At 48.8% G+C, this 23533-nt stretch overlaps 8 protein-coding genes across 8 annotated transcripts; 3 read left to right on the top strand and 5 right to left on the bottom strand.

Annotated features, from left to right (window-relative positions):
- Positions 1-953: 953 nt before the first annotated feature.
- Positions 954-2247, bottom strand: EPUS_08152 (uncharacterized protein; the record flags this gene model as incomplete). Its single annotated transcript, XM_007804931.1, has 6 exons — positions 954-1050; positions 1122-1641; positions 1725-1920; positions 1972-2021; positions 2077-2124; positions 2181-2247. 6 exons carry the CDS (start codon positions 2245-2247, stop codon positions 954-956), a joined length of 978 nt encoding a protein of 325 aa, XP_007803122.1.
- An 864-nt stretch (positions 2248-3111) lies between these two features.
- EPUS_08151 (uncharacterized protein) lies at positions 3112-5610 on the bottom strand (the record flags this gene model as incomplete). The annotated part of the gene is made up of 1 exon (XM_007804930.1): positions 3112-5610. The coding sequence occupies one exon, from the start codon at positions 5608-5610 to the stop codon at positions 3112-3114; it is 2499 nt and encodes an 832-aa protein (XP_007803121.1).
- Positions 5611-6712: 1102 nt separating this feature from the next.
- On the top strand, positions 6713-10760 carry EPUS_08150 (uncharacterized protein; the record flags this gene model as incomplete). Its single annotated transcript, XM_007804929.1, has 7 exons — positions 6713-7128; positions 7235-7917; positions 7959-8383; positions 8437-8531; positions 8600-8762; positions 8819-9819; positions 10532-10760. 7 exons carry the CDS (start codon positions 6713-6715, stop codon positions 10758-10760), a joined length of 3012 nt encoding a protein of 1003 aa, XP_007803120.1.
- A 1831-nt stretch (positions 10761-12591) lies between these two features.
- Positions 12592-14276, bottom strand: EPUS_08149 (uncharacterized protein; the record flags this gene model as incomplete). The annotated part of the gene is made up of 5 exons (XM_007804928.1): positions 12592-13174; positions 13225-13559; positions 13613-13900; positions 13994-14086; positions 14136-14276. 5 exons carry the CDS (start codon positions 14274-14276, stop codon positions 12592-12594), a joined length of 1440 nt encoding a protein of 479 aa, XP_007803119.1.
- Positions 14277-16253: 1977 nt separating this feature from the next.
- On the top strand, positions 16254-17310 carry EPUS_08148 (uncharacterized protein; the record flags this gene model as incomplete). Its single annotated transcript, XM_007804927.1, has 3 exons — positions 16254-16688; positions 16738-16806; positions 16861-17310. 3 exons carry the CDS (start codon positions 16254-16256, stop codon positions 17308-17310), a joined length of 954 nt encoding a protein of 317 aa, XP_007803118.1.
- A 691-nt stretch (positions 17311-18001) lies between these two features.
- EPUS_08147 (uncharacterized protein) lies at positions 18002-19534 on the top strand (the record flags this gene model as incomplete). Its single annotated transcript, XM_007804926.1, has 5 exons — positions 18002-18080; positions 18259-18308; positions 18379-18501; positions 18575-18687; positions 18796-19534. 5 exons carry the CDS (start codon positions 18002-18004, stop codon positions 19532-19534), a joined length of 1104 nt encoding a protein of 367 aa, XP_007803117.1.
- Positions 19535-20563: 1029 nt separating this feature from the next.
- Positions 20564-21233, bottom strand: EPUS_08146 (60S ribosome subunit biogenesis protein NIP7; the record flags this gene model as incomplete). Its single annotated transcript, XM_007804925.1, has 3 exons — positions 20564-20587; positions 20638-20739; positions 20790-21233. 3 exons carry the CDS (start codon positions 21231-21233, stop codon positions 20564-20566), a joined length of 570 nt encoding a protein of 189 aa, XP_007803116.1.
- Positions 21234-22174: 941 nt separating this feature from the next.
- EPUS_08145 (uncharacterized protein) lies at positions 22175-23337 on the bottom strand (the record flags this gene model as incomplete). The annotated part of the gene is made up of 2 exons (XM_007804924.1): positions 22175-22565; positions 22619-23337. The coding sequence occupies 2 exons, from the start codon at positions 23335-23337 to the stop codon at positions 22175-22177; spliced, it is 1110 nt and encodes a 369-aa protein (XP_007803115.1).
- Positions 23338-23533: the final 196 nt, after the last annotated feature.

Here is a 23533-nt window from a genome sequence, read left to right as displayed (position 1 = left end):
AAAGGCTGCCACTTACGTTCCATTGCCTGCTGCTGGAGCAATTCCGCAAGCAGAGCTGGTCGGAACCCGCACTCGTGCACGCAACGCCTGTCAACGAACGTCAAGATGCTTGCACATCCTCCTCATTCAATTCTTCGCCCCCCAATCGTACTATATCAAAACCCGACAGCGGCGTTGGCATGGTAATTCGTTCGCTTGATTTCAGAGGGGGTAAGAAAATGCCAATCCTGTTGCGAAGCGACTTTTTCTTTTCTTGTCCTTCGTTCTCCTGGAAACGTAAAGAACCACGAAAAGTCATCAAGCCGTGGTCTAGGTCATACAAGCGAATCCGCTGTAGGCTACGCAGGGCAGAACCAGATACAACAAATCTGCAAGCAATGAGGGCTGGCATGGAGAGCCAGTGCATGAAATGATCCTAGACTAATTAAACAAACCTTCAACTACAAACCTTTTTACGTGGGACTCTCGAACAGCTACAAGTATTTATGTAGAGGTAAACATGAGCACAGAGCAGCATTTATCAACACCAGTATGCAGTGCAAACCCGAGGCTAGACCTTACTACTTATCATCATTCCTTACTTACCAGACTCTGCCCCTACAACAATTAGCTCCGTACGATTTTCACCAACCTTCCGATCACCTGCTTCTAGATTACCTAAGTGCAAATGGCGTTAGGAGGATGGGACACAAAACAAATTCGGGATAGGCTTTAGCCATCTTCCGCTGAACAGAAGCGCGTGCTTTGAGCTGGGTGTAATGAGGCAAGTAACTTCGCAAGGCTGGTCCACGCTGCGCAGAAAGGGAGGCTCGGAGATGCGTTGGTCGAAGTTGCTGGATATGGTTTCAGCAATACGAAAAGTCGATGCCCGTGCAAGGATGTATAGTATCGCAGCTTTAGACTCCAAACGCAGTGCAGAAACCAGAAGCTCCTACCCATGTCTCTCGCCAGATCTATTCCTCATATTTCCCACCAGCAAAAGCAAGATTGCTTTTCTCCAATTTATTTTTCAGAAATTCGTACACGGTAAACGTCACTGCTTGACCTGGTCTGTAATCCACATTTGCCTAGTCAGCTTTGCGTGTTTTCCACGAACCGAATAACGAATGCATTCAACTTACGCTACCCTCATGACTCTCGGTGTGATCCCTTTATAAAACGCCCTCGCCCCTTCCTGCTTGAACATATCCCTTGAGATTCGCACGATCCTGCTAACAGCCGTCTGACCCGGCTCTCCAGGTGTCCTCTGCAATCGCGTCTTGATCGTATCGATTGGCGCATTCGAGAACGGTCCCATCGCCCCGCTGATCAGCCCAATCACCATAGTCTGATAGCTCGGCAAATCTTTATTATGGTGATACGCAGGCTGAAAATTCTGCAACCATTGTTTCAGCTCGGTGTAGGCGGTGAAATTAACTGCTTGGTTGGTACCCTGGCGGAGGGCAGTGAGGGACACGCCGCGGTAGAGGGCGCCGATGCCTTCTTCTTTCAGGACGGTGAAGAGTCCATGCACGGCATTGCGGTACTTGGGAATGTCGAGAGGGTCGGAGAGCGAGTGGTATTGTGCTTGTAACCTGATTTTGACCACTTCCATTGGGGTTACGACAGCAACGGCTTCGGTGACGCCTGCGCTGAGGCCGGCTTGGGGAGAAGAGCGTCAGCTTACTTGGTATCAAGGGAAGCGCTAGCTTTTCCTTCAATTGACATTAGTAGAGGCAACATACCAAGAAACGTGGCTTTTGAACTGACAATCCCGTCCTTGTCTGCTAACAACTGCTTATACCATTCATAGGATGTGAAGCGTATTGCCATCTTCGGCACGATACCGCTCATGACAGCTCCCAGACCTTTATACAGTCCAAAGACGGTTTCTCTCTTCACAATGTTCTGTCCTGTCTCGAAGAAACCTCTTGGTTTTGCCTAATATAGTTGTTAGTGTCGAATAGAGTGCAAGTTGATTATCGTGCTTACTCCTGGTGCTCGTTTCCTCCTCGACAACTGCATTCGAACCTTGATTGTATCTGGACTTGGTCAGCGTTTCAGATTTTTAAGTCAAATTTCCTCTTCTTCGCTAACCTAGAGGATGGCAGACAAGAGCCTCCATCATACCAGCACCGCCTCCAGCTACATTAAAATGTTAGTCTCGAGTGTTACGGCAACCCAAATGTCCAGTGGCCTACCAATCAAATTCGTGGCTGCGGTGGCCGGCTGTTTCGCACCCTCGCTTTTCATGCTCTTCGCCGACATGATGGGGAATCGCGATGCTCAAGCTAATTCAAGCTGTCACGAGCTCCGCAAGGAAGCTACTCAGAACTGGTCCGTCCAGATCGATGTGATCAATTGCACACGACTTGGCACGAAATCAGTACGGTCTTTCCACTCAAGGGAGCACTGCAAGTGAGAAGAAAGACAAGGAGTTCAACAAAGTAGCCTCGAATTCCATCAGAACATTTCGCGACTGGAGTATTGTCGGCCAAGAGGCTAGACTCTGGACAGCATTCGCATCTACTACTGGCAACTAGAGTGGACGGGCGGAAGTGACCACAGAAGCTTGTAGGAGAACAGGTACTGCAGCTCTGTTCTGGTAGCAAGCAATCCACAACCTCGAAATAAAGGAGAGCAAGCAGAGTCGTTTCGCATTCCAAGTCTCTCCATTGTGGGCGTGTGACATGGACATCTGCCTCCTCGCCCGAGGCGCACTGACATGAGTACCACAGTCCAAACGTCGTTCACATGTTTTTGGTCTCTGCTTGAATTGGAGGTGCATTTTTTGATTCCACAACTGACGTTTTGCTGCCATGTGCCTTGCATAGTGCGGGGTTTAGCGTACACTAGCCTCCTCCGCGTCTGCCGAGATACCGAGGCTCAGATCACGCCTATTTGTTCCGACGTTACTCCGTACTCCGTACTCCATATCCCGATGAGATAGAGTGTTTGTCAAGGAAAAGAAATTGAGCCTTACAGATGCTTCAAGGCCTTTCTGGTTGAAAAGCCTCATTCATTCAAGTCTTTTTTACTATTAGCCGATGCAGGGAAAATACCTAACTCCTGCCGACTCTCTGGCCTGTCATCACATCTGACCTATTGACCTTGTATCTTCTGCAACTTCCACTACTGTAATGATCCATCCGGCATAAAGGGAGACACATGCTGCAACCTCGAATCCGCCAGAAGTAGCTCGAACACAGGACCAACCAGCTTCTCTTCAACCTCCACCGCCAACAGCCGACTGCTTCTCGCCGCAATAGACAGGCCATCTTCCTTGATACACTCGAATAGCTTGTCTTTGATGTCGAACCTACACTGAAAGCCATTGATCATGCTGCGGACAGGTTCTTTGATATCAAGGATATCCAGCTGAGGGTTTTTGCCAATCTCGATCACGGCCTCCTTGTCCGATGGGACGTCGGTGATGTTAATTGTAAAGCCTCCCGCCATGGATCGATCCATACTTATCCCGACGTCAAAGTCAACAATAGCCACGTTCTTGAGTTCAATTCCGCTGCAAGATATGAATTTAACCTTCCAATTCCTCCTCGGTTCGGCATCGGCAGCTCCAACGTCAGATTTAACAGGGCCAATCCGCAAGCATCCTTCCGCTTGTGTCCACGTGATTGGGATCTGTCGCTGTTCGTACGCTTGACCACCTGTGTTTCTGTCTTCAGGATCGTCTCTGCTGTCTTCGAAAATGCTGAATTTGCCGTCCTTGCCTACCACGACGAAGAGTTCGTAATCCTTGGGATTTGTCCCTCCATTCACCGGCACCTCTGCAGCGTCAAGAGGAACGATGGATCCCTCAGACGCAAACACTGGATATTCGGTCAGTTGCCGATATAGGTTCAATATTCGGCCACCATCATAGACCGTCCCCGTGAATATGTCAACGTATCTTCCATTAGGTGGCAGCCACGCCTTGACGGTGCCCAATCCAGTCTGTAGATGTCGTGGCTTGGTGATTGGTGCAACCATCAGCTCCGAACCAAAGAAATACTGATTTTTGTTGTGCTGTGCGTCCTGAGCTCGGGGATACTGCCAATACAAAGGTTGGACTAGTGGCTCGTCTTCGGTTGCTGCTCTCACGTTCATGCTGTATAGGTAGGGGATCATTCTGTGGCGAAAGCGAAGGAACTTTTTCATGATCTCCTCGAACTCGGTCCTGTAATTCCATGGTTCTTTCGATTGCCATTCGCTCAAAGTCGAGTGCAATCGCATGATTGGCGAGAAGACACCATACTGCAACCACCGAGTGGATAACTCGTCGTCCTTGGCACCAAGCATGTGGCCGCCGATGTCATGACTCCACCAGCCATACCCAATGTTCGAAGCTGTCGCTGTAAATTCGGGTTGAAAGTCAAGCGATGCCCAGGAAGCTCTCGTATCTCCAGAGAACCCAATGGGATATCGATGACTGCCTGGTCCTCCATACCTCGAAAAGATGATGGGTCTCTTGCCATCTCTTGCATTGTCCAGGAAATGAAAGTGATTCAACATCCACAGCGGGTCGATTCCTGGAATTCGCGAAAACGTTCCCTGCTGCCAGTCTATCCACCAAAAATCCACTCCATTTTCCTCTAGCTCGCGATGTAGCACATCGAAGAATGCGTCGAAAAATGTTTTATTTGTCGGGTTGAACAAGATGGGCTTCTTCTGGCTGGTATCGAAACCCATGAACTTCGCCATTGTCTCGTATACGTCCTCAAATGCGTGTACGCCATCGGCAGGATGGTCGTTCAAGGTGACCTTCAGCCGTCTCTCGTGCAATGCTTCGCAAAAACCCTTGGGATCCGGGAACAGCTGCTTGTTCCAACTATATCCTGTCCAACCGGCAGTGGTGACTCTGTCCTCATGGACATAATGCCAATCCATATCGAGCACGGCAACGCTCAGAGGTATCTTCTCCTGTTGGAAAAGATCCATCAAGCTCAGGTATTCCGCAGCCCGATATTCGTAATATCTGCTCCACCAATTTCCCAACGCCCACCTTGGGATCACTGGCTGCTTTCCACTGACTGCGTAGAAAGCTTTGATAGCTTCCTTGTAACTCAAGCCATAGGCGAACAAGTACCCGTCGATCCGCTTTCCTTGGGTGCCGCCAGGTCTTCTTGACCCAACCCATCCATTCCCATCAAAAAGCATACTTACCGAATCATCGATGGTCGCATATCCTACCCGACCGATGATGCCCCCTTCTAACTTACATCTGCCATCCACACCATCCAAAGTCCTTGCTGTTCCACCAAAGTTCTCCACGCCTTCCCAGAGATTCTCATCTATGCCGAACCGCCACTGACTTCCCCAATTGGTGATCTTTCCTTTCACATCAACGACTAATCCGGAGGAGCTGAATGGTTGTCTGTCGTAGGTAAGATGCAGTCGCTCTGTGATGATCTCGAGACCCGATTCGTCCTCGTAAGTCTCGAAGTCTGGGACAGAGCCTAAATCACGGTTGATGGCAAATGTGGAGGCACGATCTTCAAAGATTCCGTCTGGAGCGTACTCGTAACGAATCAAGGCATCTGTGAGCACAGTGAACCTGTATTTCTCTCCTGAGACAACTGCTTTTGGATTCGCGACAGGTCTTGTAGGAAAATGCGAGCGAAGCTCTGCCATTTCGATAAGCTTGAGTAGGCCTCAGTTTGCTAGAGAATGTAGTGTAAGCGAGAGGAATGAACGGAACACAGGAAGAACGTTGAGATATAAGAAAATATCAAAGACGAGGAGCAAACGGAGGTAGCAAAATTCGGCCCGGATGTGTTAACGTTGGGCTACGCGTCTACTGTCTTTTCATACCGTTCTGTAAACGAAGGTCAAAATAGCAACAAACAAAACGACGACTGTGGTACATCTCGCATTGTAAACCACGAACAATCACCAATCAGTTTACGCGGTAATGGTGATATGAGACACGCTTCATCGACACACTCGAATTCCTTGGCATTGGGAAAAATATGCTTAGTAACCACCTCCACTATTTTTTAGTTAATGTTCCTTAGCCAGATCTTATCCTCGTTGCTCACTACTCGTGCCACGTACGGAGTACTACAGTTCAAGTGATCGTCAATGCGAAGACTTGATACTAATCTCAACACCAAGCAAAGACGACTCTTGATCCGTTGTGATATGATATTATCGTCAATGTGTCCCATGCCAGATGGCGTCAGTTCCGGTAAGGCTTACATCCCGTACGTCAGATGAGGATCAAAGAAGCCTTCGAAGATCTCACAGACAGAGAAAAACTCCATGCTCATCATCTAGCACGGTGCGACTGGATTGATCTCTCTGCCCAGCCGTATTGATGCACAAGTTACAGCGCTGCATGGCAAGGAAAAAGAATTATCACGCGGCAAGTCTCTAATGAGGCAATTGGAATATTCGATTTCATCATGGAGCTCTACAATTCGTGTTCCGGCGACTAGCCACAATTAGGAAAAGGATACTGTGCACTGCGAAAGTGTTTGGGGAGTTCCAGAGAACGAGAATCCGTCCAATCATCAAACAACAATTATGCAAGGCTGCCTTGTCGTCAGCCTTATTTGTTCCCGGGTTTTCTGTCCAAGCCCCCGCAACTGCGCCTTCATGCCCCCATCTGACTCAATCTGCGGAACTCTGTCGAATTTTCTTCGCTCTGTGATTGTACTCAATCAGTCAAGTATTCACTATCGTTGCAAACTTTGCCTCTTCAACCCGGAAGGCCTATCTCTTAGTCTGAACGATGGAGGCGGGTGCCAGTGTGCTTACTTTCATCGCTGTCGCCTTACAGTCCACCAAATCAATCTACGAAGCCGTTTCAGGTATCAAAAGTGGCCCGCAACAGGTCGAGAGCCTTGCTTCAGCAGTACGGACTTTAGATTCAGTGCTGACTCAACTGTCAAATTGCCCAGCTGTCAAATCGGCTGACCCGGAGACCGATCTCAAAGTGATATTGAGCTTGATTGAATCGTGTAAAGGAGATGTTTCACACTACGAGGGGGAGCTTCGAAAAGTTCGGATATCTCTTAACGACAAGAAGACAGAAAAGGCATGGAAGAAAGTCAAGACCATTCTGCAGGAGAAAGACTTCCAGCGTATGTGGGACGGGGTGAATCATCATGTCAGTGCACTTGGGTTTCAGCTAAATATTTTACAATCGTAAGTGGACCGCTTGTAATCGGTGGGAAGTATATGAAGCGGTAGCGTTGTTTCCTTTTGTGGGCACTCTTTTCGTCACTGTTAGAATTCTGACCTTATTTGATAGCAATAGAGGGCTTGTCTGCAAAGACAAGCTTGTTCAGATAGACGAAGCTATTTCTGAGCGAGCTGTCCGCGATCATGTAAATATGGCTGTTGCATTACAGCAAAGCGAAGAAGTATCTGTCATTAACGCCAATGTCAAGGACCTCAGAGATACCTCTCATTCGATGCAAGAACAAATTCGTGATACATTCGCTCACGTTATCCCAAAAATAGAACACATTTCTGAAATGTCTTTGGCCCAATCCGAGAATGTATGTGTTCTCCTTCGGGCAATCCAAGATCAAGTGTCCGGACTGTCCACCGAGATCCGCCGTCCGGAACGTATAGCTCGACTTCAACCGCAGTGCTCAAAGGGCCTCGACCCAACAGACGACTGCGGCGATCCTGAAGAAGACTGTGAGCCCCTGGAGAGCATTGAAAGGCTTTGCCAACTCGCAAAACAGAAAGGGGGCGCACTCTCTAATAACGACGCAGAAGTCATCATCAGTGACCTTGATGCACTATTGGCATTCGCGTCAGTCCCATCATTGCACACTAAATCTAAATCTCCTGTTCCTGGAAAACGGCAGAGCGGCATGGTTCAGGAGAAAAACAACCACAGCAGCAATCGCGAACTCAAACGCATGCGGAATTTGCTGGGTTCTTCCGATACTCTTGTCGTCAACCAAAAAGGCAAGGCTGAATGTACTGCGAATCTCCATAGGCGAGGCTAATTGACCTTGCAGCTCATCGACTTTCCACTTTCAAAAACCGCAAGATTAGTAGCAAACGCAGTAGGAAAGAGATACCGAAGGCATATGGAAAGATTACTATGACGACCACAGAGAGTCATTATATCGCAACCTCAGATTCATCCCAGGAACAAATTACCACTAGCCCGCAAACAACAAGAGAGTTTACCGCCTCACTCAACGCTGTACTCGACCATCCACGATTTCAAGCTAATCTCACTGTCTCTTTCCATCAACATGCGACAGCTGATGGATTTTTCTCTCTCTGCCCGAGCATTTCTGTGGGTTTGATCCGGCCAAACAATTCTGCTGTCTTTGAATGTGTGAGATACGGAGATATGGACGGGCTTCTTAGCCTGATCGGTCAGGGCAAGGCTTCTTTGAGAGATTGTGACTCGTACGGCACGCCCCTTTTACATGTGAGTGACCACCTATCTTAGCTCAGTCGGTTTTCTGATGCCTGCTATCGCAGTATGCGATTGGGCAGCCCACAGTCTGCGAGTTCCTGATCCAAAATGGTGCGGATGTTGACGAAATGGCACGAAGTCCCTTTTGGGGAGTCCCTTGGTATGTGCAGCTTCAAGGCTCTGTCAGTAATATTGGAAGCAATGGTCGCTGATTCTTCTATCTATCAGCCTACCTCTCTCAATAACATCCCTTCTTTATACTGAGGATCAACCTAGAGAACGACTGGAATGCCGTCGCCTACTATTGAGGGCAGGAGCAGACCCCACTATTGAAGAGCGCTCGGATGTTGCGGGATCTCCAGTGAGAGAAGTTGTGCTAGCGGGCGATCGTGTGGGTTACACCAACTCCAGTTACCAGTAAAAGAATATATCAGTGACCAGAAACAGGAATATCTGCAAGAAACCTTGGACCTCGGGGCGGGCTTCATTGACTTGGAAGAGAGAGACGAAATCGGCCGCACCCTTCTGTTGTTGCTTGCCTACAATCGTTTCGAGGGATGTAACCCAGCGAAGTTTGATCTTCTTCTCAGACGAGGCTCTAACATTCATGCTCGTGATGACGAGGGGAAAACTTGTTTACATATCTGCATTCGCCTCGCCGAGTGCGAAAACGTTTTGGAAGAGCAAGAATGTCTTGTTTTATTGGTCCAAAACGGAGCAGATGTCAACGCGTGCGACAACAACGGCCATTCGATATCTGAGACAGCCTACACGGTTTCTAATCATTATTATTATGATCTCGATCTTGGTGGGTACAGAGGAGACCTATGGGACTCTGTCCTTCTGCAATGTGGCTACGACATTAATGAGAAGCGCAAAGGATTTCCTAGAAGATCTGAATATGTGGAAAGTTACACTCGCCAGGATTTTGAGAGCCTGTGGCGTGGCCGCGAAGAACTGTGTCCGTACTATCACGACCCTCCAGGGTGGGATCCCGACGGCGATCTGGAATCTCTTGATGGGAGTTGGGAAGGTTATCCAGAGAACTTTTCAGGAGGCGAGGATTCGGAAGGCCTCACACTCACAGGGCATGTTGTGGAAAGCGAAGATGAAGAAACAACAGAAAGGATGTTAGATCATCATCTTTCTCCCGGAGCCGACGACAGCTATACGACCCCAGACCCCAGAAAATCGCTTTTCCCAGTTTCCAGGATTTCCCCAGCACTGGAGATCGACACATTGGAATCAACACTATCCACCTGGCAGAATCTCGCCTCTCCCCAGACGGTCTCGGACGAAGAAGAGCTCTGCCAAGTTAGCGATATGTCTGGACCAGGGACACCTTACGAGAACTGGCCGACGGCACCACAGACGACTCTTCCAGCCCAGAACTTTCAGGCAGGTTCTGTTAGCGGAGTTTTCGAGCTTCTTGAGCCGAACCCATGGCTGTGAGTGGCCTCTGCAGACTTTCAGATTTATAATCGGGTGTTCCGGCTCGCCTGGGTGCGTTGTTTAGCCTGGAAGCTATGACTCTGGATTAAGAAATTGGTTACTGATTAGATTTGAAAGTTAGAGTCGGTTTATTCAAGCTACATAGTTGTAAGAAGACTGTCGGCGTATTTTGACTTCTCTAATTCCAATGGAGCAGATTATTGTAAGTTTGGGTCTCCTATTCCTTCTTCTGTCCGGCGTAACCTATCATGACATGTCTAACCCATGTCTTCTTTCCCTAAACCCTACCTTGCTTCTCTCCCTCATTCTACGCCAAGATCTTGCTCAAACAACGCCCCCTTCAACCCAACTCCATCACATTTCATCATCTCGACTGCACCGCTGCCAAGCCCACAGCAGCGGAATTCCGCACACCATTTGGGGGGGTGGTGTTAGAGGATGTAGCAAATAGCGTACGGAGATACCAATTGAATTGATTGAGTTACTCCTATCAAGAGGAGTATTTGCTCATACTAATAGCTATAGAAGCGCATTACTGTAACAGCTCAGAAACAGCATTTGGCGTTCAATTCGTATAGCAATGCTCACTGCCATAAATAACAGGGCGTAACAGTTACAAGAGCGTTTCGTGCGTTTTGCATGCGGGGACCTTGTACCATCATGCTAGTACGTAACAGATACGTATCATAAACGCAGGGATTCTAACAGGTGGGAGAACGGGGACCGCCATCCAGTCTTACGGGGCATCATCCTTGCGCATCGATTCAGCAGGCGGCCCCAAGCTTGGGGCCCTGTGATTGGGAGCCCGCTCGCGCGGGACGAGACGACAATGCAGTTAGTCTTCCCCTGGAATCCGGGCATCGATTTGGAAACCTCTGCATCTATTCCCCATCATCTACAGCGCTACGGGACTACCGGCGCCCTCTCCAGCATCTGATGCAGAGGAGTCGGAGAGGCTGAGCTCCTTGTCGCGCGCGCTTGGGGATTGTTGATGTAGATTTAGTTTTGCGGGTGGATGCGCAGCGTCAAACTGGGCTGGACTCATGACCCTGTATTGACTCTGGTGGAAGGATCGACTATGGGCTGCGGCCCGTGAGTGTTACGGGTCGTGTACGTGTATCTTTACGGGAATCCACAGTCAGGCCAACTAGCGCAAGTCTCGTTGAAGAAACCAGCGTTTACAGCTACTTTCGTTCAGCGCTTGACATATCGAGCAACCGCCGCCCAGTACCAACTGGTTATATAGCCCGAAACGAACAGATCCAAGTAGTGCGGACCATTCAAGGACGCTACAATGATGGATACCCGGCTAGGCCCCGAAACGAAGCATGATATAGCGACATCGATTCTTGCAGCATGACTCGCAACGAGAAACCCGAGAAGAAGGGGAAAAGATGAACACGACGTTTGATGCCATTCCAAAGCTGACTCTTGAAGAAAGGTAGTCAAGTAAATAATAGCACACGTCATAGAATATCAAGTAAATAAGGAGCGTTGAGAAGTGAAAGATATGAAATGATGGGGCACTTCTAACGATGCCACAGCCCACCCAGCCACCCAGCCACTCCACACCACTTTCCAAAGCAGAAGTACTATCTATGTGAGCGAGGAGGTAGCATTCCAGTCAAACCCCGCCTCGCCCTTGCGATATCTACCTAACATGCAGAGCCGTCCTTTTCCCTTCAGCTCTCCGCGGAGTAAAAAAACAAAATCCCCCAAGCAGCCACATCCATGGATCCTCCTTGCATCGCAGTGAAGATGCCGGTACCGACGTGCACAGCATGAGAGGGTTCAGGATGGCATGGCATGTAAGCTCGATTTAAGTCTCCTTGGCGACGGCGCCGGGCTTCTCCTCGTTGGTTCGGCGGCTTGACATCAGCCAATCCAACTGTATGTGCACGCGGGGGGGACGGGTTAGTCATGCCGATTCAGAGAGGAAGAGGGAAGAGGAGGAGGAAGTTGCGTCGAGGAAGTGGTTGAGGTGGAGAAGAGAAGAAGATGAATAAGCGAGAAGATGGGATGGTGAAAGTTGTTGGGGAGACAAGGGGGATAGAAGGATAGAAGGATAGAAGGATAGAAGGATAGAAGGATAGAAGGATAGAAGGATAGAAGGATAGAAGGATAGAAGGATAGAAGGATAGAAGGATAGAAGGATAGAAGGATAGAAGGATAGAAGGATAGAAGGATAGAAGGATAGAAGGATAGAAGGATAGAAGGATAGAAGGATAGAAGGTTAGAAGGTTAGAAGATCATTCTGTAAATTCTGCGCATTCTGCGTACGAATTCTATGCGCTTTTTCTGCGTATTCTGTGTGCATTTCAACTTTGATGGGGTATGGCTTAGCAAGATTCTGCAGCCTTGGCGCACTAAAGCACTGCTTATTTCTAACACTAATCTCAAGAAGGCAGGAAAGGGGAACTTTATCTATTTAGAAAGATGATTACCGCGGGCCGCATTTTTAAGCTTATTGCACTTTGCAGCCAATTGATCGAGCTTCGCGGTGCTTTCATAATAGATAAATGATATGGTCATAATTGTTGGAATTAGTACGTGTACAGCCAAATCCTTGGCATCACGTGACCGCACTCTGCGCAGTAGTATTAGCCTCTCCTCCTTCTAGAGATAGATTCTGCAGGTAGATAGAATTCAGATCATCCACTACATCAATAGTTTGATCCTCCTTCGACGAAATAGCTGTCATTTCCACTAACGGCACTTAGTCCATATCTTTAACTACCCCTTCCCCTGGTAAGAAGTACGGATGCCCATTACACATTTCTAGGCTTTGCATACTGCTTCCCTCTGCCTCTCTTGTCGAATTGCTTCATCTTCACTACGAATCCACCGCGCTCGATGCCATTGACAAAGATGTAACCGCTCTGGAAGCCTGCAAAGTGTGACCACGTCCCCACGAAATCAATGGTACCTCCATTTGGTGCTTGGTCATCTTCAGGGAAGATGTCAAAGTACCCCACTTCTTCGATGCTGCCTCCGGTGGGATCTGATGGGATAGAGCTGACATCAAGGACCCTGAGGCCAGCACCGTAGTTGCTCTGGTACACCAAGCCGTCATAGACGTATTGGTTATGGTCAATCGAAAAGGCCTTGGACTTGTAAATCCCGGTCTGTTTCGGGTCATCGAGTCGGCTGATGTCGAAAATATAAGTCACTGGATATTGGTCTGCGGCAGGGCCAGCAAATTCCACCTCGTCAAGTTCGTCGTCGAGGAGCAGATACTGCTGCCAGTTGGGGTCGAGTACCCAACCTTGGTGGCTGTAGCTTGCGCCGGCATAGGAAGTTCGGGAAATGACGACAGACGAATTGATGCCGACTTTGTCGGTCACGTCGTAGCTGGAGGAAGTCAGCGAACCGCAGTCAGCGAGTTGCTTCCCTCAGCTTACATAGTAAGGGTGTCTTCGTTGTAGCCGTAGCAGATATCACGGCCATAATACCTCTCGTCAGGGCCTCGGTATACGATGCATTGCGCGTCATGCACGTAGCCATCCTGCCCAGCACATCCTGGAGTGGTAGGATTTGAGGGATCGGTCAAGTCGAAGAAGATCAGACCGGCAGCACAACTGTCGTTTCGAGGTTGCGCACCAACGGCGACTCCGTAGTTGAGCTCCTCATTGACGACGACATTGTGCGATCTTCCGACTGGCAGACCGGTGAAGAGGCCGGTAAGGTCGGTGGTGGTGCTGAAGGTGGTGGGAGATGCAGGGTCCAGGCTGAGCAGCTGGATTGGGTCAGTCAGCATTGCTACCCACACTAGGACGAGATGCTCCCTACCCTGGTCATGTCAAAGATCTGAACATTGTGTCCCACTGCCTCACTCCCAATAATCATGTAGTTCTTGTATGATCGTATCTCGCGCCAGATTGATGTGACGGACTGTTGGGGTAGACGCCCGAGATACACCAATTGGCCTTCCTTGGAAATTTCGGCGAATGCTGTGCCATCTGCTTGCCCAATGGCAACAAACTCGCGCCCGTCATTTGAAGTCCAGCCCCAGGAGCTGCTACCTTCGCCTGTCAAAGAGCCAAGATCGGCGTGGCTCTTGAAGTCGTACAGGTCCATCTGTAAGTGGTCAATATCTGGCCCCACTCACTGAGCCATGCAACTCGCATTCATGCACCTGAACGTGTTGTTCGCGTCGCCTGGGACAGCGACTGCAAGTCCGTCCTCACAAGGCACGTAACCAAGTGATGATTGGTAGCGTGAAGACTCGAAAAGGCCTTCCGCGCGTTGACGATCCCACGATGACTTGTAGGGTCAGCTATAGCCCGAATGCAGAGTATCATGGTACGCTTACGTGCTTCGCACGCATAATGCTTTCGTGGACGGCGCCATTGTCGTACTTCTCTGCTGCTAGAGCTTCGTTCCTAGGCAGCTCTTTGGCGAGCGCAAGCGGCAGGGCTGCTGCAAACAAAACAATTTGACTGGGCGTCCTCATGCTGGCGAATCTGGTCGGTGTGGGGGGACGACCACGGAAAGAGGTGGGAAGCGGCCATCTTATAGCATGAGGCAAACGCAGTATGGGTATCGTCGGTTGGCGATCCCTCCATCACACATAAGATAGCCTGAAGCTCGGTGGTGATTGCCCAACACTTTCCTCTCGGAGACTGGTCGAAGCGGCAAATAAGAGCTATCAGTGGTCTCGTGCAGGCAACGTCTCCAATGGGAACCAGGACCCAAAAGCTGGCCTAGGTACCACAGCAGGCATGATCACCTTTATCGCCAAGGCACCATCGCTGGTCATTAGGACTAATCTCAGCCGAGGCCGCTCGATGACATTTCTCCGGCAGCGATAGATGCTTCTCGAAGGGCTTTTGGACAAGGACTCAGCAAAGCAGAAAGACTTGGCAACGGCCGATAGATCAAAATCAGGCAGGTGGAAGCATTCGCCTTCTAGAGACATAGCCAGGCAAGCACAGCATAAAGGCTAGCCTTCCACCAATGAATCGACCAGGTATAATCGCGGAGGCGAGTGGTGGGCCGGGTCGAGATAAATTGCCTGGTCCGATAGCAGCATTGTATGGATACACCTATGCGGGCTTCACAACCGCAATTTCCAGCACTGCTGGAGCAGTTGATAGCGAAACACCACGAGCCGTGGAACCACACTAGCAAGGTACCGTAGTCGCGAGGTCGGCAGCAGGTAAGGTAGCATTCGAGCTATTGTGAGCATTCTCAGTGCAGGGAAGATCCACATTGGGCGCAACATCCGACCTGCCGAGGCACAAAGATGAAAATGGCGTCATGACTATGGAGTATTGCACCGATTTTGTGGTTTTGATCCGACTCGAAAAGGCCTCGAAGGTGACTTGCGGGGAAAATGTCGTGTAGTTAAGGATGAGATGCAGGGGAAAATAACTGTGTAAGGATGAGATGCAGGCAAAGAGAGCCAAACATCCGAGGCTGAAGCTTGACGCCAAAATTTATGGCAGTTCTCAGATCCTCTTCCTCCCCCCCTCTTCATTCCTCTATTCTCTATCAATACTCACTCAAATTTAGGGAACAATGGATTCTGAACAAAGAAATAGATGTCACGTCTGCCAAAAGTCTTGTTCCTTAACATAACTTTTTGGTAAATTTATAGTCTAAGTCTATTAACTTAGGGCTTAAACGATAATAATTTAAGCCTTGGAAATCTAGAGATTAACTTAGATCAACTTAAAGCTTAAGTCTGACTAAAAGAGTTAGACTTAAACTAGTTATATAATAATCTAAATTTAATTTTACTTTTCTTACTTAATTTATAAGCTAAATCTTGATAATCATTATTTTTTAAATTAACTTTTTTTATTTATAATTTATATAAGTTATAATTTTTAACTTTTAAACTAACTAAAATATTAGTAATAATAGCTTTTTAAATTCTTAAGAAAAACTATTTTATATCTTTTTTTATCTTTAAGTTGTCTTAATATTATAATCCTTTCTTAATAGCTCTAGATTAGCGCTATCTAAATCAGGTCTTTTAAATTTATTATCTTTAGAATTAAGTAAGATATAACAGAAATAGTTTTTCATTATAAAAAGGGGGTTTTCAATTTTGATAGAGTACAGCTTAGCAAGATGCTGCAGTCTTCGCCCACTCAAGCACTGCTTATTTCTCAACTAAACTTAAGAAGGCAGTAATGCTAGACTTTACACCAATTAGAATAGTGATTCCCGCGGCCCGCATATTTAAGCTTACAGCACTTTACAGCCAATTGATCGAGCTTGGCAGTACTTTCACATTTGGGAGATGATATGACAGAAAAGTCATTTTGGTTCACAGCCTTGAGTTGATCAATCATTCCTTGCTCTTAAGCTCCAACATACTTAAAGATGAAACTAGCTGAAGATAACAACACATCGTTCATACTTATTCGCGCCATGGTAGTTAGGGTCAGCTACGGAAAATTCTAATTGTCCTCATAGTATCATGATATCCTCCGCAGTCATTGTCCCTGAGCCCGAAGACCTTTCCCCTACCTCGCCCCTCCATAAACGCCGCCAGTCCGCAGAACTCTACCATGATTCTTTCAAGCGTCCGCGTCTAGAGGGTCAGCTCCGCAAAGATTCCGATGGATATACCGTTACCCCTTCTGCAGCATCTCCACCTCGAAGGAAACCATCAATCACAGGTAGTGGAGCTGTCGAGGAGCGGAAAAGAGGGCAGCGATTGTTTGGCGCATTACTAGGCACGCTCTCACAAAGCTCCACTACCACAGCACAAAGACGGAGAGCTGATATCGAGAAGAAGCAGCTAGGGAAGCTGCAGCAACGAGATGAAGAACTCGAAGATGAAGTAAGGAGGAAGCGGGAGAAGCTCGACATAGCGAGAAGGAAGGAAGAAAAAGTCTGGGAGGAGCAGAGTGTAAAGAATTGCCCTACTGTCGGTGGGACTGTGCTGATAGAGGGAGCAGACGCAATTACGACACAGCAACCTGCTGGCCCGAGCGCATTTCTTGGAAACGAGGGCTGAACCAACATTGGTGGGCTAAAACAATGCAATCGCGCAAAAACATATAAGCTTACTATGTTTTCAGTTTTACAGGCCTTGGGAGCTCCGAGCAGAGGAAGAGGACCGAATCAAGGGCCAGATCCAAGCTGCCGAGAAAGCTGTTGAAAATGAAGTCAACGAGCACCAGAGGAGGAAAGAAGACGAAGACAACAAGAAAAACGAGGGGCAGCACCCTTCTTTCTCTGCCAGCCAAATCGATGGTGCTCAACCTCCACAACAGCCTGGAAATGAAGAGAACGTTACGAAGCAGGATGGGCAGCCGAAGGCGGAATTGGTGGGTGCTGATGCTACTAACGAAGAACAGGCAACCACAGGGAGCAGTGTCCTTGAAGTCGATGCTGTTAATTATGATGACAATACGGAAACTCAAGCCAGTGCTCTCGAAGATGAGGCTAGAAAGCAGGAGGAGAAGACCAGTGAGGATCATGGAGGTGAGGAGCTTGTGGAAGGGCAAGAAGATGATGTGATATATTGAGAGAATCACTTGCAGCATATTCAATTCGGATGCGGTACACCTCAACCGTCATTGTTGTGGGCACCGGAAAGGAATAGACACCAGTCCAGATGAGCGAGAGAGCAGGTCCTTCGGGTCAAATCACTTCTCAGTAGCCCCCTCTAAACTTTTCTCACTGTCAGTTCCGTTCAGCTCTTCCTTATTCAGCTTCACGAGCAATGGCTCGAGGCCAGTGTCTGGCTTCACCCACCGATCTGCAAGATCCTCCCACTGATGTATAAATTACACAATAATACTGCACCATCTGACCGAAGTGTCAATTTTATTACATCTAGGACCCAACTATATGAGCAACGGATCCATCCGTTGTGACTGATCGACAATCCAATGCCCACGTTATCTGACATTTAATCCCTTTGTAAGGACCGACGCCATCCCCTTCACGTTATACTGCAGGCATGCTCCACCAGTAATTAAGGCGGGACTACGGACGCACAGGAGGCGGGAGTTTGAATTGCTCCAATAGGAAGCGGAAGAACTGCCTCAGCTACTTGGCTTAGCTAACCAACAATTCCATATCGTTATTGGACTGGCGACAATGCTGAGAATCCTTCTCGAGAGTAACTAGGCGAAAGCATACGTCCTTGCGCTGCCCTCTCTGTGCTGAGATTAATCCACCTCACTCCGTCCCAGTAGTAGCTACAGATCCAACATGTCTGTAGACAAGATCAATGTGTGGGACGACCCACGCGTCCAGAAACGATCTGCCCATCTGAACGGCAGGACGTATGGTATTGCATCTACAATCTCTGTTCTCACCAGCAGTATTATTTCATTTCTGCATGAATGGCCTCCCTCAATCGTAGCTTCTCCGTCCATGGTTCTATCTGGGCGCCATGATTGAAAGATTGTTCCCTACACACCTTTCATTCCGCGCGCCGGCCGGCTAATACTCTTGCTCCTTTATAGGATACCTCTACGGCGAACCCAGGGAAGGCTGTCGAGGGACCATCTTCCTCGTACGTCATGCGCCCATCACTCTCACTACCGCTTCTAGCACAATCTATACGAGGACGTTGTGCTGATTAGGTCTATTTCCTCCAGTTCCATGGCTTCCCCGATATCTCGATGGGATGGCGCTATCAGATCCCCATGCTGCTATCTCTGGGCTTGAGGGTCGTGGCGCCGGACTGTATGGGCTATGGTAGGACGGTGAGTCTTCACCATCAGCACTCTTTTTCTAAGGTCCGGTTTTAGAAAGTAGATGTTGATGACTATTCGGCAGGACGCACCTCCATATACCTTGCGAGACTACGGCTTCAAGCGGATCAGCGACGACATGGCCGAGCTGGCGAGACAACTCGGCGTTGATAGAATTATCATTGGTGGACACGATTGGTAAGTCAACCTCCCGCTCCTCACCATCTCAATGCCCCCCCCTTCTCAAAACCGGACAACTCCACCTCTCCCGACCCTCTGTCCAACTAACCCCTTTCCCTTTTCCAGGGGTGGCGGGATAGTTTACCGCTTCGCTTTCTACCATCCCACCCTAGTAACTCACGTCTTCTCAATCTGCACCCCCTACCTCGCCCCGCAACCGACCTACACCCCGCTCAAACTCCTAACCCGCACCACAGTCCCCAACTTCAGCTACCAACACCAATTTTCCTCCGGCGCGATCGAAGAGTCCATCCAGACCCGCTCCCAGATAAAATCCTTCCTCAACGCCGCTTACGGCGGCAAACCCGCGGATCCTGCTTTGGTCGTCTTCAACCCCAACGCCGGCTTCAATCTGGCTGGACTCGAGAAGCTCGGTCATACTCCGTCACTCAGTGAGGAGGAACTGGAGTATTACGCCTCTGAGTTCTCGCGGAACGGGTTGCATGGCCCCTGTAATTGGTATCGGACGCATGAGATCAATTGGGAGGATGAGTGGGAATATATTTTCAGGTTTGGCGAGGTGAAGGAGCTGCCAAGGCTGGAGCAGGAGGTGCTGTTTGTGTTGGCTACCAAGGATGAGGCGTTGAGGCCTGAGATGGCGCGGCATATGGTTGAGGGTGGGGAGGGGCCGAAGGGGCTGTTGCCGAGGCTGAGGAGGAGGGAGGTTGAGGTGGGGCATTTTGCGCATTGGGAGAGTCCGGCGGAGGTCAATGAGGTGATTAAGGGGTGGGTGGAGGAGGTTGTTTTTGGGTGCAAGGGAGAGGGGGGTGGAAAGGAAAGGGTGGGGACTGGGAGTAAGCTGTGAGATGTAGAAGGTGTTGGGATATAGCTTTCGAACGCTTTTGGGAGATAATGACTTGGTAGTTGAAAAGTTGGTGGCGGCAGCCCTGGTTGTGAAATCTCGTGTGCACGAAACTGTCAAAGTCAATGCTCTGTCATTCAGCGATTCGTTGTCTTCATCAGGTTGCAGACTTGCACCTTCTGGATAGAACCACAGCTGGTTCTGCACGCAAAGTTAACCAATGAACAATTTGAATATTCCCTGTGTACTCTTTCTCCTCAGCTTGTGTCGGCTCGAAGGTGATTGAACTGGAGGTAGACGGTGAACTCGAGGCTCTTCACATATCTAGCAACCAGGAAGTGGTCAAAGTTTTGACTGTAGATCCATTGCTGAGAAAAAAAATACTGTTTTGTGAACAGGAGCTGGCAGTGCATCCAGAAATTGGGTTTTGTGGCACACCCCGAGCTCTATACTGGTTTCTGCTGCTTCTGTTGCCAGCAATATGGCCTCCGAGATAGCTCCTTATTTACTATTCATTTCATTGCTTGATGTACTCGGGATGGTCGCTGCCACTGACAGATGGCATAAAAAAGACCGGAGTTTGATCTTTGAACGTCAAGACCTACGAGCCTTTTCCAGTTCTTTATGCCCGTACCGAGACGAATTTACCCAGTGTCTTTCCGAGTACTCCAGCGCTCCTGATAGACTGGCGTCCGCATTTCTTCTCAATGCCTCGTTCACGGCAAGAAGGGACAGATTTCGAACAGGGAGGGGCTTCCGATTTACATAAACCCCGTGCCGCACCTGTCCACTGTGAACCTCTAGGGACCAGCTGTTCAGACTGCATGCCCTGGAAAAGCAGAACAGCAATGAGCATATCAGATGCTGAGTCCTGTTAGATGGTGGGAGACAAGATATCTCATGAAGGCAGCCAGAGTAGAGGTGCCCAGTGCTGCAGCAGCTTTTGTAAGAACCGCGGAATCCGGCTTCAAAAAGCAAAGAATGACGAGAGTATCTGAAGCAGAAAGCAAAAACATGGCGCGCAAATCTTAGTCACGTTACGAAGAGTGTGTCCTCCTAATATTGATGAGCAAATAGCAACAGCTCAAAGCATTGAAAGCACTTACCTCTCTGAGATATTCGCCGACATCTCCTTGACGAAACGTAACGATGCCCGTGGGATCCATCTTTCTTGCTTCTGCAGTAGATCTTGCGGTGACGCCGAAGCCCTGAGTATAAATCTCAGAGGTTGCTCACAACAATTCAAGGATCTGCTTACCAGAGGAGTATCATCCATGCCCAGTACCACAACGCCCTGATGTTCCGGGCAATCCTCACTCCACCTTCCAACATGCGCCTTGACTATGTTTCCACCATACAGAAAAGGCATCTCGCCATTCGGCTTGACCCAAATCTTGTATCTTGCATGGGGGGCGATGACATCGAGGGCAGTGATATGTAGCCTAAATTTACCGGTCTTCGTGAATTTGCCCAAGCAGGTCCCTAAAGACAGCAAATTCTCGCGTGCTATCGACGTGGCCAGATTCGCGAGTGACAAACGCACATAGTAGACCCGAGACTCGTGCAGCCGAAAGACATAGCGGTCCTCATCTGTCTCGCCATTCGAGGTTGTGGGTGCTATGAGCTGGTTCAGAGAGCGGCCGGTGTAATTGGCCAGCTTCGAGAACAGCGTTTGCGTCTCCACATCCGTGAGAGCACGCATCTTGATAAGGTATGTCAGGAAGCTGATGGCATCTCAACGGCAACGTGGTTGAAAATTCTTTCTTGTGGAGATCTTGGCAGTTTGGTGTTCAAAGTTCCTGACGCTAACTCAATAGGCAAATGCGCTGATTTGGTTGGAATTCAGTTTGGTCCGAATGTCCTCCGGTCCCTTACTCGAATAGGGAACAGAATACACTCAATGGCTCAGAGATCAAGTATATCAGTTTCAATAGTCGAATATGCATTGTGAACCGTGGGTTCTTGTATTGAATAGATTATTTGCCTTTTCACTTATTATTTGCATTTATGCCACCAGCCCCTGTCGGAATACGCCAGGGACGTGAGTCTAAGGCCGGAGGGCCCGGAAAGGTAAGTTGGCTCAATATCTCATTTCTACTTATCATATAGGGGGCGCTATGCAAGCTGCGGAATAGCGGTGTGCATCAACGGAGACATTTGTTGGAAACAGCCGTACTTGATATTACACTCTCTCAACGTCTTTCGACCATGATAGATGGTGCTCGCCAACTTGCTGACACCAGACTCTCTCTAGAGACGCATTCGACCACCGTGTTTCGCCTGGTTTCTGGCGATGTGTGAATACCCCCCTTGGAATCTATTCGGACCATTCAAGGACTATGCGGAGACCATCTGCGCATCGAGGCGAAGCTAGAATGCGGTGATGACGCTTATAGTTCTGAGAGACTGGAAGCGGCGAGGAAGGAAAATGAACCCTGGCTGGCTAAAGAGCCGACCAAGATGCTGATATTCATCAACATCAATAACAAGACAATAGGTAGCCGCGGGCCAGGAGTAGCAAACTAGCCTTACAGAAGAACAAGGGAAAAGCAGGGTATTTGTCCAGGTGAATTACGCAGCCACATGGATACACGCACATTACATGGTAGACGATATAGTACCACAAGGTGGCGACAGTCACCATCAAGCCCGAAACGAAGCGTAAACCTGCATGATGCCTGTAACGGAAGAGATCAACCCAAAAATCATGGTCAAGCAGAATACAACAATCGCGGCCCATAGCGTAGCCCAATTAAACCTATTACGCCTGTCGAACCACCACTGTCTGAGAGACTTGGGTTGAGCGTCCTCATAGACCCTGCATATTTCACGAAGACGTTCTTGCCAGTAAGGGTACGTTCGTAGATCGAGACGGGCGTCGGAAGTAATCAACGAGTGAATTGCGGCTTCAAGATCAACATGGTTCTTTCTTTCAATCCTGCGGGTGCGTTTTGACGTCTCGTTTCCCACAGGGTCGAAAAGCAACGCTAAGGTACGTTCTGTTTCTTGTAGGAAGCCGGGAGGGTATGGAAGACTGGAGAATTTGTTAGGCCGGCCCATCATATAGAGTACAGCAGCTCTCCATACCTTGCAAAAAGCGTTGAATGTCCCTGAATCGCGGAAGCATGCCGAAAGATCCGTAACCGTGATTTGCCCATAAAAGTAAGATGGTCGGACAAGTAACTTGACCATTCAAGCTTGATTGCACCTTTCCTGGTCAGGCTTTTCTCTGAGAAATCCTCAGGAAGGTAGATGAGCGATTGGTCCTTCTCTCGGGAGAGCTTCTCTGGTGCAAAAGGAAAAATGGGTGCCTTCGCTTTAGACACAGTTTTGGATTTTCTGTGCTTCTTCGTATGTCCTTCAGCCTGGCTTTTCCTGGGCAGAGACCGTTCAACGACTTCAGCCAAGGTTAATGCCTGGTTAGATAAGTCAGGCTCGAGAAACAGCCAAAGCCGAATAGCGAAATTTAGTACATTTTGAATCGACTCATCGTCTGCCTGAGGAGCTATCCAGTAGAACTGTGCTTTGCGAATTTCATCTTCGATCTCCTTGACGGTTTTATGCTGGGACTGTTTCACTAACCCAACGAGTTCAACAATCTCGGTTCTCTTAGCTCGCAAAAGCCCATCCTCTTCAAATAAGCTTCGCAGCTCGTTGCAGTGGTCCAAGTATGAGTGAGCGTAATGCTGGGCTTTGCTGGTAAGGTTTATGCCCCAAATGCCAAGACAAAGTTGGCGACCAACTTCAAGTTTTCCCGCTGCCCCCGCTCCTCTTCGAAAATATGGAATGTCTATGCGCCGAGTCATATCCGCTGAGAACCCTTCCTTTTCAAAAGTACTCTCTTTGGCTACGATTCAGAGAGGTCTATGTCACAATGAAGGCCGTGGATAAGTCAGACCCTTGCGAGGCATGCACAGCCCAAAATGCACAGCCTCGTGCGCTGGTGCTCTCGAAGGCAGCGATAGCAGCTTTATTCAGCTATTGGGTTACGCTAAGAGGTAC

This window comes from Endocarpon pusillum, assembly GCF_000464535.1.
Source record: "Endocarpon pusillum Z07020 unplaced genomic scaffold scaffold3698, whole genome shotgun sequence".
Lineage (NCBI taxonomy): Eukaryota > Fungi > Ascomycota > Eurotiomycetes > Verrucariales > Verrucariaceae > Endocarpon > Endocarpon pusillum.
Note: the sequence above shows the minus strand (reverse complement) of the source record. Positions and strands in the feature narration are given on the sequence as shown.